Source organism: Phaseolus vulgaris, chromosome 8 (assembly GCF_000499845.2).
Source record: "Phaseolus vulgaris cultivar G19833 chromosome 8, P. vulgaris v2.0, whole genome shotgun sequence".
Classification (NCBI taxonomy): Eukaryota; Viridiplantae; Streptophyta; class Magnoliopsida; order Fabales; family Fabaceae; genus Phaseolus; species Phaseolus vulgaris.
The window spans coordinates 11,418,677-11,436,926 of NC_023752.2; the positions used below are offsets into that span (position 1 = coordinate 11,418,677).

Here is an 18,250-nt window from a genome sequence, read left to right on the forward strand (position 1 = left end):
AAATACAATAAAAAAAAAACACTACAAATATGAAAATGTGTATATAATCTTGTTTTTTTATAACAAATGTAAAAAAATAAAAGAAATAGATTTACTGGAAAATTATTTTAATATTTAATTTATTTATTATGTATCCTATAATTTATAATAAGATTCAATTTATGATTAAAAAAATTAAAAAAATTCATGAATCTCAATTCTATAACCATGCATCCTTGTGCTCATACTTTACGAAATTCACTTTTGTTACATGTACAGAATTGTTCAAGTAAAGTATTTCATATTTTTTTTAAATGAGGTTCTTCAAGTATGAGAAGGTGATGCATCAACAAAAAGTAACCATGGAAATGCAGCCAAGTACTCCCAAGTGTAGTTAACATAGCTAGTTTAGTTTATGATCGGTGACCCACCTATTCTTTGGTTTTTTGTGAAGAAATATTTTTTTAAATATCTTTCATAATGATATTTTCATAAATAAGTCAACTAAGCGTATACATTAAACTTTAGTTGATATATTTTGACTGGTTAATGCATTTTTATAAAAAAATAAATAATTATATATATATATATATAAATTAGTGCACGTATATGTACAACGCTCATGATGCCATTTGTATGCACTTCAATCATAATGTAAAAGTTTACATATTAGGTAAATAAATGAATTTACATGGCAATGAGTCAAAGATGTTATTGGTCCAAGATATTTAGTAAATTCTATCATGTGTCATATTCAAATTGTAAGTCATATGATGGATGAATGAAATGAGCATAATAAGAGATAATAAGAGATTGGTGATGTGTTATGAAGTAGAAACTTATTAATTTTGGTACACTTATCTTTTGGGTTAATAATCGAAAAAATATATATTAAATTAGTATAATAGGGTTTATCATTGTGAAAATATAATTTATGAATTATATAAATAAATACATTATGGATTGATCTTTGTGTTAATTCTTTAAATTATAAGTTGATGGTTGTGTGTTATAAATTATTTTTATTGTACTTATACATAAGCATAATAATATTTCAAGTAATCATGACAAAGAGAATGCATATATTCATATTTGTAGAATTGGAAGCAGAGCAACTGAGTAAAAAACAAAAATTAACCTGTACCTGATTGATGTTAATTGGACAATAAATTATGAAAAATGGCAACAAATGAGAACAAAAGTAGATATTTTTATAATAGTTAATGTCTATTATAGGTTTTGATTAATGTTTTTGAAAAATTTTATATGTAAAAATTTGTTTGAGTTTCTCAAAATTTTGTTTAAATTTGTTTTAATAATTTTATTTTAAAAATAATAATTTTGGTCGATAGATTCTGTCTTTAAACCTATGTTTCATTATATTTAATATATATAAAAAGATTTAAATTACAGTTTTCAAAATGTTAGGACTAAAATTATTTTTTTCTAAATCTTGGAAGCCCTAAAATGTCTCCCCTTAAAATAAATTAATTGTAAAATAATATATTATGATATATTATATATTATTGGTAATAAGTTATTAGAAGAATTTAAATGGATAACAACCTTCTAGTAGCAGAGCAGAGCAGGTAAGTATATATTCAAAGTAAATAAATAATTAATTAGGATAAATAAATTAATATATCAATTTATTATGATTGATTTGTTTAAAGTGGATTTTTTACTTACAAATTTTAAGTTGAATTTTCTTTCTAACATTTACACGTAATGATACAAATGCACACAATCATATTTTGTAAATATTACTTACTCATAAAGAAAGGTAATAAAAAAATTACTCAAATATTTTAATTATTTAATTATGAATTACACTTTTTATTGACTAAGTCAATTTTTTTTAGTTATTCAATTATTCATCTCCATCCAAGAATAAAGATATCTATATCTATATCTATATCTATATATAACAATTGAGTGAGCACAAACAGGTTTGTTTAGACACGTGTCACAACCTCAAAATTTTTGGAAAAAAAAATTCAAAAATATTTTTTTACCACAAAGGGAATTGTTTTCACGTGTCACTCTCAGGGCACATCATCGTGGTTCTCTAAATGCAGGACACGTAGCACATAAACCCACCCCAAATTCACCTTTTCACTCTGACCCTCTGCATTCTCTCCCTCTCTCTTAGTGCACACCATATTCACCTTTTCACTCTGACCCTCTGCATTCTCTCTCTCTCATGCTCTCTGCACACCATGCCTCTCACTCTCTTCATTCCCTCCACATACTAAACCCTTACTCTCTTCTACTTTCCCCTTCTCTTTCACCGATTTGGCAACTGCACACTTTCTGCTCATTGCCTTACCACCACTACAAATCTCTTCTTAAGGTATTTTTCACTTGGCGCGATTTTTGAAATTTTGAAATGGTTATCAAGATTGGTTTTTGAGAATATATAGGCGCAAAGACCCATTCATATCTCATTTCCTCTTTTCATTTGCCGAAGAACAGGTTATTCTTTAATCATTTCTTTTCACTTTTGTTGGGTTTTGATGTATTTTTTATTCGCAAATAATGATTTTTTATTCTATGTTTCTTATGCTTTTCGTTGTTCTTGGGTTTTCTCATTAAAGTTTCAAACTTTGATCTGCTCCGAACATAAAAGGTGATACTTTTATCATTTCTTTCAATTTTTTGGTGCATTTTCTGCCGTTTTATTTATGTTCGTGGTTCTATGTTTCTTATGTTTTTCGTTGTTCTTAGGATTTCTCATTAAAGTTTTGAACTTTGATCTGCTCCGAACACAAAAGGTGAGATTTTTATCATTTCTTTCAATTTTTTGGGTATTTTCTATCGTTCTATTTATGTTTGTGGTTCTATGTTTCTTATGTTTTTCACTATTTTTGGGGTTTCTCATTAAAGTTTCGAACTTTGATCTGGTCCGAACATAAAAGGTGAGACTTTTATCATTTCTTAAATTTTGTTGTTGCATTTTCTGTTGTTTTATTTATGTTTGTGGTTTTATGTTTCTTATGTTTTTCGTTGTTCTTAGGGTTTCTCATTAAAGTTTTGAACTTTGATCTGCTCCGAACACGAACACAAAAGTTGCAGGTAAGCAGAAGCAAACGTGCAAGTGTATTTCTTTGATGAAAAAGACAAATTATTAAAATGTTGCTTATAGGAATAGAATTAATTACATTTCTTTTAGAAATTTATTATTTAATAGTGCACAATTTAAATTTAATGTAATTTCTATTTTTTTTCTTTGTTATTTTAACTTTAATCTGCAGTGTATTTTATATTTTACAATGTTTACCTTCTTTCATTTTCTTCGTACAAATGTTTGGTAACTAATTCATAGTATTTTTTTTAAACCATAAATTAAATCACAAAAAAAATAATGACAAATTTATTGGCTTTGATTTTATTTCATATGATTTTATGAACAAAATATAAATTATAATATTAAAAAATTAATGAATAAAATGAAATAATATTGGTAATTAAATGGAAACTTAACATGAGTTATACAATAAATTACTAATTTTAAAAAAGGTATTTATATATTTTTATTAATGTCAATTTAATTCTTAAAAACTTTGTCTTTCTTTCTAAGATTTTTAAAATCCTAAATAAATAAAAATTCTGAAATTTGTAATATCATTTTTAAACCAAAATTTGATTCAAAATTCTAAATATATCCATATCCTAAATTATTTAATGTGATTCTTGAATAAAAATCTAAAATTAATAAAATTTCTAAGGTTTTAAAAATCATAAATAAATACTAATCCTAAATTGTTTTATTTCCTACTTAAACAAAAATCTAAAAGAAATAAAATTTCTAAAATTTTCAAAATCTAAATTATTTAATTTTCTACTTAAATAAAAAACCAAAACAAATTATATTCCAATCTTATTCAAAATTGTAAATAAATACATACCTAAATAAAAATTTGAAATAAATGAAATTCATAAATTATTCAAAATCTTAAATAAATACAAATCTAAGATATTTAATGTCTTACTTAAATAAAAAATTTCAATAAATACAATTTTTAAATTATTCAACCTTCTAAATATACAAATTCTAAATTATTGAATATTCTACTTAAATAAAAATGTGAAATAAATAAAAATTTTAAATTATTCAAAATTCTAAATAAAATGTGAAATAAGATTGTTTTTTTAAGCAGGGGTTAACATAACAAATAATGAAATTCGGGTTATCCGAATTTTAAGATGAATCATTTTTTACATAACTGTTTATACATACATAATTATATATATATATTATATAAATATATATTATATAATTATATGAATTATATTTTTATACAAAAAAAAATGCGTCAAATAAATCAACAAAACTTGGGGTGAGATGGAATAATTTTATGTTAAATAACTTCAAAGAAGACAATAAGATTGTTTTTGAAGTAGAGGTTAACATAACAAATATTCAGGTTATCCGAATTTTAGGATGAGTCATTTTTTACATAACTGTTTATTGTTACTTACTTTCCTCGAAATTTTTTTCAGTTTGTTATACTTGAATTATTTATTTATGTCCATGGATTGTTTAGATTAATTTTAGTATGTTTAGGCTTTTTTATTTATTCGCATATGGTAATGATTATTTCTTATATATTTTTAATTTTTAATTTTTTTTTATCATTTACAATTGCATTTATTTATATTTAATTATATAAATTATATTATTATTTATAATAGGAAGGGAAAACGTGTCAATTAAATAAATAAAAAACTTAAGCGGGATGAAAGAATTTTTTGTAGGTTAAATGATTTCAAAGAAAGCGATAAAATTATTTTTGAAGTAGAGGCTAACATACCAAATAATTAAATTCAAGTTACTCGCCTTTTAGGATGAATCATTTTTTTACATGACAGTTTATTGTTACTTTCTCAAGATTTGTGTTAGTTTATTGATACTTGAACAATTTATTTATTTATGTGTATTATTTATATTTATGCATTGTTTATATTAATTTTAGTATGTTTAATTGTTTATTTATTCGTATATGCTAATGTTTATTTCTTATATATTAATATTTGATTTGTATTTTTTTTATTTTCTTATTCACATTTACATTTATATATATATATATTTAATTATATAAATTATATTTTTATACAAAATAGTGAAGAAATTGCGCCAAATAAATCAATGAAACTTCGAGTGGGATGAAAGAATTTATGTATGTTAAATGACTTCAAAGAAAACGATAAAATTATTTGTGAAGTATGTGTTAACATACTAAATTATTAAATTTGAGTTATACACCTTTTAAGATGAATTTTTTTTTACATAAGTGTTTATTGTTACTCACTTTTCTCAAAATTTGTATCAATTTGTTACTACTTGAACAATTTAATTTTTTTAAGTGTATTATTTATCTTTATGCATTGTTTATATTAATTTTAGTATGTTTAGTTTATTTATTTATTCGTATATGCTGATTTTTATTGCTTATATATTAATATTTGATTGTAATTTTTTTTATTTTCCTATTTACATTTATATAATATATATATATAATTATATAAATTATATTTTTATACAAAATAGTGGAAAAAAAAACACGTCAAATAAATCAACAACACTTGGAGCGGGATGAAAGAATTTAAATATGTGAAATGATTTCAAAGAATGATATAAAATTATTTTTTAAGTAGAGGTTAACATACCAAATTATGAAATTCGAGTTATTCCCCTTTTATGATGGATATTTTTTTACATAATTGTTTATTGTTACTTATTTTCTTAAAACTTTGTGTCAATTTGTTGATAGTTGAACAACTATAAAATTATAAAATTATTCAAAATCTAAAATAAATACGAATTTAAAATATTTAATGTCATACTTAAATAAAATATGAAATAAATATATCAAAAAATGGAGGAATTTTAGTTATTTTTGAACAATTTATTTATTTACGTGTATTATTTAAGTTTGTGTTGTTTATATTAATTTTAGTATGTTTAGTTTTTTTTAATTATTTGTATATGGTGATGTTTATTTCTTATGTATTAATATTTTTTTTGTTATTTTTTTTATTTTTTTTTCTTATTTACATGTACATTTATATATATATATATATAATTATAAAAATATTTATAGTGAAAGAAAAAAAAATTATTTATATACAAAATAGTGAAAGAAAATGTGTCAAATAAATCAACAAAACTTAGAGCGGGATTGAAGAATTTATGTATGTTAAATGATTTCAAAGAAGGTGACAAGATTGATTTTAAAGCAAGTTAACATACCAAATAATGAGATTTGATTCGATTCGAGTGATTCGGGATTAATATTTTTTACATAATTGTTTATTATTACTTACTTTTTCTAAGATTTGTGTCAAGTTGTTGATATTTGAACAATTTAATTATTTAAGTTTATGCATTGTTTATATTAATTTTAGTATGTTTAGTTTTGTTATTTGTTCGCATATGCTGATATTTATTTCTTATATATTAATATTTATTTTGTATTTTTTTTACTTATAATTACATTTATATATATATATATATATATGTATTTAATTATATAAATTATATTATTATTTATAATAGTAAGGGAAAACATGTTAATTAAATCAACAAAACTTGAGCGGAATGAAAGAATTTTTGTAGGTTAAATCATTTCAAAGAAAACGATAAAATTGTTTTTGAAGTAGATGTTAACATACTAAAAAATTAAATTAATGTTACTTGCCTTTAGGATGAATAATTTTTTTACATAACGGTTTATTTAATGTCATACTAAAATAAAAAATTGCAATAAAAAATTCCTAAATTATTTCAAATTCTAAATAAATACAAATCCTAAATTATTGAAAGTCATACTTAAATAAAAATTTACAAGAAATAAATTTCCTAAATTATTCAAAATAAAATTCCTAAGTTATTCAAAATAAAATTCCTAAATTATTCAAAATTTTAAACAAATAAAAATCCTAAATTATTTAATGTACTACTTAAATAAAATATCTGAAATAAATAAAATTATTATATTATTCAAAATATTAATAAATAATAATTCTAAATTATTTAATTATCTACTTAAATAAAAATTTGAAAGAAAATAAAATTTCTAAAATATCCAAATTTTAAATAAACACAAATCATAACTTATTTTATATGATACATAAATAAAATTTCAAAATTTTTAAAAAATCTTAAATAAATACAAAATAAAAATTATTTTATGTCCTACTTAAATAAAAATATAAAATAAATAAAATTTCTATGTTTTTCAAAATTTTAAATAAATAAAAATCCAAAACTTTGTAATGTGGTTAGATAAACATAAAAAATCAATAAAACTTTTAAATTAATCAAAATTCTAAATAAATTCACATCCTAAATTATTTAATATTATTCTTAGATAAAAATTTAAAATTAATAAATTTTTAAGTTTTCAAAATTCTAAATAAATAAAAATTCTAAATTATTTTATTTACTGCTTAAATAATAATCTCAAATAAATAGTAATAAAATAATATTTTATAAATTATTTTACTTACAAAAATTAAAGTTATTGTAATTTTGGATTTGAATAAGACTCATGGATATTTATTTTTACTGTTATGTTTATGCTTATTATACTGTTTTATTTATGGTTTTCTTTATAATATTTGTTCTGCCCATGATACATAAAATAAGTGTTATATGATATTAAAGTTGTTTTTTAGATTTCACTTACAACAGGATTTTGCTGGATTTTGGTGAGCTCATGACATGAAGTTTTTTTTGTATTATTGTTGTAAATAGAAATTGAGACAGTATGTAATTCAGAATTTTGTAATGTGTAATTTATTTATTAATTTAATTTGGATGTTTTCTATTTTTAATTTTAATTTATTATGTTTATGTTTATTACTCTCCTTATTTATGATTTTATTTATAGTATTTGTTCTGCCCATGTAATTTCATATACATAAAATAATTGTTTTATGATTTCACTTACAACGTTAATTTTTTATTTTACTTTTATAATATAGTTTAAATCTTACGTAATTTTTTATATCAACAGAAACATAAAAAACAATCAATTTTTTATAAGGAAACAAAAAAAAATCATTTTTATGTTGCGAAAAACATAATAAACACAAAAGCAATAATATGAAGAACAATAGAGGAAACAAATCAATAAAGAGATGAAAAGAATCGACATAAATGATAAAAGTAAGGAACTTTGATAAAAAAAACTCAAAAAATACCATAAAAAAACAGTATAAAAAATTATTAATATAATAATCATACTTCATAAATAATTCTACCTGTATTTCTTTCCGTAACCCTAGTAGAAGACATTAGAAAGCATTGGGTTCCATTTTTTTAAGTGTTTCTAATAAGTTGTAAAACTCTTTGTTTATTTAAATATACAAATGAATGTTTTATTTATCTCTTTTGTACAATGTTTATTGGATATAATGAATTATCAATCAATGATTTTTTTTGGAAATTGTACAATGGAGGAAAACTAATAAAGTAAAACTATTTTTTTTTTAAACTCTAACTTAGTATGACGATTATTGAAATATCTAACATAAAAAGTTTGATTTACTATGATGGGTGTTAGAAATATTTGTCATAGAAAATCACTTACTATGATAATTCTAATGACATCATAGTAAGTCATATTTTTTATTACTATTATAGAAATATCAGTTATAGAAAGTTTCATCTAAACATACTATAACAAATATTTTGCACATTTTATGACAATTTATATACAGACATAGTAAGTTGAATTTATTATGACATTTTTTCAACTGACATAGTAAGTGTAGAGTTTCTATATCGCCTGAATTTATATTGTCAAAAGAATCGTCATAAAAAAAATCTTGTAGAACCGTCATAAATTTTTTTTGTAGAACCGTCATTAAAAAAATCTTATTTTTACTAGTGCAATAGAAAATTTTCAATTGCATGTGTTTATTAATATCTTATACCTAGGGTAGGCTTTGATTAATGATTTAGAATGCGAAGGAAAATCATTTTAACTTTAATTACCGAAATAGTCTTAGAAACCTCAATTTTATCCTGAAATTTAACATAATTTCTCATACGCCATATCATCTAAATAGAAAAAATTATTACAACAAGATTAATTAATTTAACCAAATGACTACCATAACTCTTAATTAAAGAAAGGAGATCATCCTTATTAAAGAAATGAAAAGTAAGAAAAATATGTGGAACTCAACTCCAAATCTACAAAGCATTAGAACATTCAAAATATAAATGTTGAATAAATTTTTCATGTTTATAGTGATAAAAGTATAAATTATTTCATATAAAATTACCTATCTCAATTAAATTATCGATAAATCTATAAACGATAAATCTATAAATTGTTTAGCATATATCCCTATGTATGTAACTTTAGGAAAATTACTTACATATATACTCTGTACATAAATTACCTATAGATACATTCTTTTGTAAGTTACCTATAAATACATCTTCAGGTAGGATTATTAGGATTACATTTGCACCTAATTTATTAGTACTTTAATATGAAAGGCAACTCGAGTTTTATCCAAAGATTATTTTTCATAAAAAATTTATAGATAAATCACTTTCTTCTATATTTTTTGTATTACCTATAAATTTCGACTTTGGGTAATATTTATTTTTTCTTGTAGTATATATTTTGTAGTATATATTAATAAATAATATGTCAATTAAATAAAGACTAAAAAGTTGAAATTAAAAAAAATATAAATACTATATCTTAAATCTTAGATATTTGTTGTATAACATTCATAATTCAATTCACTACATTTACATTTGTAAAGATTAATACTAACGGATAATTTAGACTTGAACTTTATGTCATGACTTCATCACCCTTTTTTCCATCCTTCAATGTTTTTTTTTTCTTTTTTTATAGAATTTTTTTTGAGTTATTGGACTATCTTTCTATTTAAAGTCTCAACTATTTTTTTGTAATGTATATTTAATTTTTTATTTGTAAAAATAAAAATAATTTACTGTTATACATTGTGTCACGGGCATATTTTAATAATTATTAAAAGTTCCTTTCTAATGCCAATTTTCGTATATTTATTATGTGAGAGTGAGTAATATTTAAAAAATATTGTTCTAATTTTTATTTTATTTTTTCAATTTTAACTCTAGCTTAACACTTAGTATTAAACTCTCGTATGAAAAAATAGGAAAATTATGTAAAAAAAATATCTTACGAACTATCTTTATAAAATATATGAGCACTGATGAATCCACTTTATTTTTGCGTGTTTGATTGGTCCATTATGAAAAGATTTCTAGTAGTATTTTTAATAGTTCTATCCAATTTCTTTTCTAGATCTAAGATCAAAATTTATGTAAAACCGAAACAAACTACTTTTAAATTATTTGAACTACTTCAACTATTTAAATTATTTGAATTACTTTTAGAAGTTTAATTTTCCTATTATTCTTGTACGGATTGAAACTAAGAGAACGATTCCCTTTTTTTTGGTTGGTCGGTCTTCTTTTTTCTCTTCACCTCACTAAATGTCTTCCTTCTCTACTCTCGCTATCTTCATCTCCTTCGTAAGCTCCTAGTTTGGACGGTATCTGCAAAAGACACTCCAACGATCAAGTGAGATATCGATATTCGATACAATTAATGCGTGATCATGACATACTTTTTTCTCAAAACTCGTGACTATTTATATGATTATCATGAGTTATTTGTTATTGGGTCAGACTAGAGTTTTAGATCATCATTAAGAGCGTATTACCTAATGTTTAATCATTATTTGGTGCAGTTAATCTTCCATTGGACTTAATGAAACTACTCATGTCAATCAACACTAACCGGATGTTGAGACCTCTATTCCATCCATCGTCCTACACATTTTAATCTCATAATTTACAATTCTAATTCATTTTATGTATATCACTTTAAAAACTATTCAAATTTAAAAATCAAAATTAAAAGATAACTTTAATTTATTTTTTAAAATAACATCTTTTAATGCAATTCAGTTTATTTCATATAAATTGATTGGACATTTCTTCCTCCATCTTCATGTATTTGGTAACTCCATGAATATGAAAGTTTCCATTTTATCCTTTCTTAATTGTGCAATCCAAAATTCTTCCTCAATCTTCATGTATTTGGTAATTTCATGAATATGAAACTTTTCATTTATCCTTTCTGAATTGGCAATCCAAAAGTAATTTTAGTTTTCGTATTATGGACAAAATGTGAATTTGCATATTTATGGGATGCAAGACAAAAATAGGAAAAGAAATGGCACAATTGAATTTTTACTACCTTCTAGATGCAGCTGACTGCATTCATAGTCAAGACTGATATATTCACTAATATTACCCTCGCGATAACTATTTCTGTTAAGGATGGGAAACAATATCCATTACAGTTAAAGGGAATTCGATTGATTTACAACATTCTAAACAAAACTGTGGAACATTTCCTTATTTATTTTCTTGTAATTACCTTAATTCATTTCATTCTTCATAGAATTGAGCACTGTTTCTTACAGTACTGTACACTTCTTATGAAATGTAATTATTAGTATTGTTTTTGTTGATCAAAACGTAGTTAAAATATATAGCTATACTAGAGAGAAGAGAAAGTATACAAAGAAAACTTCACATAATCAACAACCAATGCCAAAAAACTTGAAACGGAAATACACAATCTGAAAGCCGAACTAAAAATCTATTATACAAAGAATGAAGTACAAAAACATGTATGATCATAAAAAATAAAAATAAAAACCCTGCTCGTACAATTTCTCTTTGGCATGGGTTGCGTTACCTCAGTATTTGTAGGAATCTGGTACACTTCACACGTAATAATACGTTTAATTACATAATGAGAGTGGAATGTGACACAATCAAACAAAGGAATAATACATACAACGGCGACAGAAGCAGCAATGGCCAAAGTTGAAGCTCTAGCACCCAACTAACGATTCGACCGCATCAAATTATTCTACTCAGATGATGATCAGCTTGCTCTATAGATTTCAACATGAAACAAAACTAGGCCAAAGCACATCCAAATATAAAAACCACTCTAAAGGATTATGATGCAAAGAATCTCCGATGGCTTACTCCAGAAAGTGTTTTTCCAGGCTGTGCCATACCTCCCTTATGTAGATAATTGGAACCTGCCACTAGGTTTTTTTCTTCGCCATCCCTGATATTTCCATGTTAAAAAACTGTTAGTATCATCAGTAAAATATTAACAAGCGTTTAAAAAGTGGGAACTAACTTTGCAGAGGTAAACTTACAAACGCAGCGTAATACACAAAGGTCAATCCAGCTAAAATAACAAACGCAATTTGGAATACATTGTACCTGTAATGGCATAACCAGTGAGTCAAACTCAATTAAAATGTATTACTACCACATTATTCAAAGTTTACAAACCCTTATCTTGATTCAAACTATACAGTAGGTCAAAATTGGAACAATAATCCCATAGTGTGCTTCACAAGTTAGCAAAAAGAAGTAACCATTTTTGCCCCACAAGAAGGAATGGAAGAAGGCAGAAGAAATTCAGACTGACTCACTTGTATAAATATTTAATTCCTCGAAGAGACTCCAAAGTGTGGCCAAATATTTCTTGGGCTGCAGTAGCTTGAGCGTAGTAGGCAAAGGCTGTGGAGCAGAACTGGATCACACTATAAAGTAAAATAATACAACTTTCAGCGAGGTTATACAGTATGCCATGATCATGACAGCATATAATAAGTGCCTTAACTTGCAACACTACTTGCTATACTCCGATACACTTGCAAAGCTACACAATGACTTGATTTCCCTTTCCCCTTCAAAATTTATTAATTTCAAATGGAAAAATTCAGAACCTAACATAACAGTACCCTCATTTTAAATTTCCACAATTGAGAAACTCTTATAACATTATATAAACAAAAAAAACAATATTATATACTTTATGACACTCGGGTAGAAGCTAGAAGCTTTAACTTCAATACACATAGCATCCCATTAGGAATGTACAGTAGAGACTATACTTACCTAATGGAAGAAAGAAGAATAAGGCCCACATTAAACAGAAAAGAGTTCATAAGAGTTGCTCCCCACCTGCCAGATATAAGATCATATTATATAAATAGGGATGCCAAACTACCAAAAATGGAGTGAAATGATAAATCTATAGCTCTTAAATTACTTCATGGGATGTATAGTAATAAAAACTAGTCTCAGTCCAAGCATCATGGCACCGGCAATCACAGCAAGGAGAAGGTAGAAGCAGAAAAATGCAAATGCAGCAGTGCCGAAAAGACCTGATGAAAAAACAAATTACATATATCATCATTAACTGAATGAATATTACAGATAATATAATGTACCTATTCTAGTATACATAAGAACTAAAAGAAAGAAAATAGACCGAGATTTCCAGCCTACCCCAGATATCATCTAGCTTGATGAAAACTTGATTCAGGAAAGGAGAAAGTGGTGGATCAATTAATAGGTAGATGATAATATGGATGATCCACACCACGGAAACAATCAACCTATTTAACAGTTTTTAAATAGATAAGAAACAAAACACCTGCTAAAAATAACCAATCTTCATAAATTATGTTCAGCAGTTCAAAAGGAACACACTATAGCTTACCCTAAAATTCCGAAAACAATTTTTGCCAGATAACTAAGAACTGTTAGTGCCCATGTTGTCTCAGCCTGTATTCATGCAAACTTAGTCAAGAGAGAAGAATTACACATTGATTATACCTGAAAATTTAAAATGTTAGAAATTTGACAATGGACCTTTTCCCCTTGAGGATACATCTCTTCAAGAAGTTTTACGTCTTCTTCTAATTGAAACAACTCCTGCAGAATTATGTGAGATGGATAAGTAAATAACTATAATTTCACAAACTATGAATGCTTCAACAACTGTAAAGTATATGGTGCCAGCATTAAATTTCATATGGAAAGTCCAACCAAACAATTGTGACCAGAAAAATACATAAAGAATGAAGTAAAGAGAACTGATAAATGATCAACATTTGTTTACCTTCTCGACTTCCTTCACATTTTTACGAAACTTTCTACCCTTTGAACCACCTTTTTCTTCCTGATGCAGAGCCTCAGCTGCTTTCTTTAATTCTCTTGCTTTTTTACCTAGTTCAGTGGCTTCCTGCAGTAACCACCATAAATATAGTTTAGCACATCAGGTAAGCAAATACAAACCTAATGAATTACATTTCTTTCAGTAACAATATATAGCACCTTGATATACTGTGAGCGAGTGATAACAGCCTTTGGACGCCGCAAAAATGAAAATATAAGTCCTAATGGAAGACAAGCAATACCAACACCGCCAAATATCTGGATTGAATAGAGAACAGTGGTTAAATATTGTGAATATGAAAACCAGTACTTATAGAATGCTTATTTAAATAAATCCTAAATCCATTAAGAGAAAGTTTATTTCTTCTGTTCAGGACTTCTATTATATTTTTAGGGCGTTAACAAAATCTCAATTTCTAAAGAGAATAGAATAATACCATATTATAATTCATTCAGTCTCACACAGAAAAATCTTTAACCACAACAATAGTCCTTTAACCAATACAATAATTTTGGCCAAACAAGCCTAAAAACCTAGGCCAGATATTTAGCACGAATGTTAAAACAAAAGTTAAATTTTATGAAGATTGAACTTACAGCAAAAAGCACAGATCCAACAATAGTAGCAAGTGCAACAACATATTCTGGGAAGGTACTACGTATGGTCCATGTTTTCTCTGATGAAGGACTGGCAGAGTAAGCTGAGCACTGGTTTAAGGACAATGTGGGTGAAAATGCAGTATGAGCAACAGAAAAATATAACCTCTGAACACAACAAAACCAGCAAAAAAAATAAATTAGTACAGAAAAAGACCTGATGGACACCACTTCCAATACATTGTTCATTACTATTGAATGTCCATGTGTTAGGAAATGCAGTTGTGGATGAAGAGAGATGCCTGACAGTAAAGTCCACCTTTCCAACCAGCCCTAATAGATCAATAGAAGAGAAGCATAAACAAACACAGTTTAAATCTCAGAATAAACCACATCAGATTTAAAATTGTTGAAGATCCCACATCGACTAAAGATTAGAGCCTTTTATTGTATATAAGTGGGTGCAAACCTCAACCCTATGAACCGGTTTTATGGGGTTGAGTTAGGCTTAAAGTCCACTTCGTAATATGGTATCAGAGCCATTAGGTGGGCTTTTGTATTGTATCTTTATTCAATTGAATTTGAAATGACAAACAAAGATGATATTCTTCTTGAAACAATAATGATTAAATTCGGAACTTTAACTCTTTAAGGATGATTATGAATTATGCAATACCTTTTACACCTATAAATATAATTTTAAAAATTTCAATTGTTTATTTTGTGTAGAATGATTTCCATTTCTTAGTCCTACATCAAAAGGAGAACATTGTCAATGAAATGAAACAGGTTTAATGAGTTGAAATTCTCAGTAGCTTTCTTTTTTTCGGACCAAGTCTGTGACTCCTTCCTACCTGTCCCATCTAATAATGTGAACCATAATGCCTGGACACAATTTCACTCATATAAACTTTGATTAAGCTCCTCTTGCTTGCAGTGCAGTATGCATTATTGTTGCTAGAAAGACTCACCCAATCTTAGTCTCCCTTTTGTTATCAATAATCCAACAACAAACCCTTCCTTTTTTAACCCGTATCTCTTAAAAAATTGCTTATTACTTATTACTTATAAAGCACAAAGCATTGCCAAGCAGCACTTCGTTAGTCCCGATAAAAACCCTGCAAAAATGCAGCAGATTATATTTTGCCTCTCTCCACTTCTATTCACCCGCCAATATCTTTAACCACATAAAAATCTTTCCAAGGTAAGTTGTTCTACAAAAAAAACAGTCTTCAAACAAATCCCACCCACTATCCAACCTCGCAAACACACCCAGATCCTTACTTCCCATAACACGATTAATCCAAGAGTCCTCCCAGCCTGTCACCCAACCCAAGAACCACAGCACCCTAAACTGTTTTATTCACAAAACCCCTCTTAAAGAAACCTCTATACTCATCACTACAAAGAGCAACATGAAACCCCCTCAAATGTGATATGTCCCACCCTTTCTCCCCACATGCACAATTACACGAAATCCATCTTTCATTTTCCTTTAAAGAAACCGCACAATCACACACCCATCACCTTTACACACAAATCCCCAATCCCATTTCCACAATTCTTAGTCCTTAACAAAACACGTCAACTAAAACACAAAGCACTACTCAGTCCTACCTTACACGACTAAGTAAAAAGAGACATGACTCACATAACATAACGCCACCTAAACCCACATAACATAACGCGACCCAAAGTAAACCAGAGCAACATCACATTAATGATTCATACCGTATAAAATACCCAGAACGAGAGCGCACACTATAGCCGTGGTGACCATCCACAATAATGCACTCTTAACCCTCTTCCCCACAGTCCTGCACACAAAGCAGAAAACACCCAGCAAAACATTTCATTCAAACCCACGAAACGCTTAAAAACAATTCAAATTTCAAACCAAACAAAGAAAAACAAAAAAGTACTTGTCAAGGTCGCCCTCGTAGTAGAACATGGCGAATGGGATGACGAAGAAGACGAGGACGGCGTCGAGGATGTAAACGGCGAGCCAGAGCTCCTTCATGGGGAGAGTGAGGTTGCACGCCCCGTTGTAGATCGCGTGGCGGCAGGCTTGGCGGTTCGCCACGTCGGCGGGGAGCATGAGGATGGAGATGGCGGCGACGGAGAGACCCAAAACGACGACGAATTTCGGGAAGTAGGCCTGGTTGGCGTCATCGGGATGCTGGTAGTTGACCAAGAGGTACACGTTGACGAGAAACACGATCACGCAGACCACCACCGCCACGATCACCAGGGCGAGGTTAAAATCGCCCATCTTCGCTCCGGCGAAATCAGAGGAATCGGTAGATTGGGAATTGGGGTTTGGGTTTGACGGATCTCGTTCGGAGACAGAGACAGAGAGAGAGAAAAGAATAGAGGAATTTGGTTTCGTTCCGGTGGTGGTTTGCTGAGGTTAGCGGTGGTAGTTTTGATGTGAGATGTGGAATTACTGTTATGTCCTTGTGACCGTTGTAGATAATAGGGTTATGGATGAACTGTTTGGGGTATATGTGTAATTTCCAGTGGGATGGTTCGGTGTTGTAAGCGAAATTCAAACCAGGCTGTACTCCAAATCATAAAAAAGGAGGGGAAGGGTTGGAATTGGGAAGGTGAGGTGGAGTTTCGTAATTGGCTTGCCCAATTTGGTTAAGCCTCAACATTTTTCTTTTCAGATTTTCACTATACATTAAGATGTCTTGATTAATTTTGAAAATTCTCCCTCAAACTCAACAATATGAAAAATGGATTTTAACTTTTTAAAAAAATTTATAATTAAAAAGAATTATAATTTATTTTTTTAAATAACATCAATTCCATCTCGATAGTTTTTTTTCGATCACAACATTTATTTATTTTTTATTCATAATATGTTTTATTGAACAATTTTATCATTTGAGTATATTGAAGAGGGTTGGCAAGAAAAATACAAAGATAATTCTTTTTAGTTGCATTTTGTTGAATTTTTTTTTAGATTTCTTGACTTTTTAAAAAATAAATAAATAAGTGAACTAAAACACAACCATCCTTGTAAGAATATCATAAAACTTACTTCAATTACTAGATTCACCACCAGTCACCATAAGCAACCACTATTACTTGAAAATGAGAAAAAAAAATCATACTTTCCATCATACTTAAAAACAAGTATTGTTGAAATTAAAATATATATATATATAAAGGTGCATGAAAAAATATGGATGGAGGTGAAAAAGAATTTGCCTTAATATTTTATAAACTCAAATAAGTTGAATTAATTTAGAGTGCTGGTTTTTATCTTATTAAAAATTATTTCTTAGATTTTAAAATGATTAAAATAGTAGTGAAAGTTATAGTAAATTAAAAAATATATTTTTTCACATTTTCTTGAGAATATTTTTTAGCATTTGAAGAGAACGTATTAAAATATGATGTTATTACTTTTCAATAGTAAACAATAAATAATATCTAAGAATAATTTTACAAAACTCGCAAAACACATGGAAATATTACTTGTTGACATCATTATAAACATCTAGTTTGTTATAATATTCCCTACTACTTTCCACCCAAAATGTTGAATTAGTCTTTTTTTTCACATGTTTGCTCATATGTTAT

The 18,250-nt window shown here is 26.9% G+C and overlaps 1 protein-coding gene and 1 long non-coding RNA gene across 3 annotated transcripts; one reads left to right on the plus strand and one right to left on the minus strand.

The window, feature by feature from the left end:
• The first annotated feature begins 2,013 nt into the window (after positions 1-2,013).
• LOC137826240 (uncharacterized) lies at positions 2,014-3,225 on the plus strand. Of its 2 annotated transcripts, XR_011083462.1 has the most exons (5): positions 2,014-2,454; positions 2,577-2,608; positions 2,707-2,753; positions 2,866-2,897; positions 2,996-3,225. It is a non-coding gene; the product is annotated as an uncharacterized lncRNA (long non-coding RNA). The 2 variants fall into 2 exon arrangements; XR_011083461.1 differs by lacking the exon at positions 2,014-2,454 and having other exon boundaries at positions 2,512-2,608.
• Positions 3,226-11,650: 8,425 nt separating this feature from the next.
• On the minus strand, positions 11,651-17,354 carry LOC137824257 (LIMR family protein At5g01460-like). Its single transcript, XM_068629814.1, has 14 exons — positions 16,582-17,354; positions 16,391-16,476; positions 14,877-14,992; positions 14,660-14,770; positions 14,222-14,320; positions 14,007-14,129; positions 13,757-13,819; positions 13,605-13,669; positions 13,391-13,500; positions 13,152-13,266; positions 12,998-13,063; positions 12,529-12,639; positions 12,247-12,313; positions 11,651-12,152 (listed from the first exon to the last, which is right to left on the minus strand). The coding sequence occupies exons 1-14, from the start codon at positions 16,929-16,931 to the stop codon at positions 12,105-12,107; spliced, it is 1,530 nt and encodes a 509-aa protein (XP_068485915.1). The 5' UTR covers positions 16,932-17,354; the 3' UTR covers positions 11,651-12,104.
• Positions 17,355-18,250: the final 896 nt, after the last annotated feature.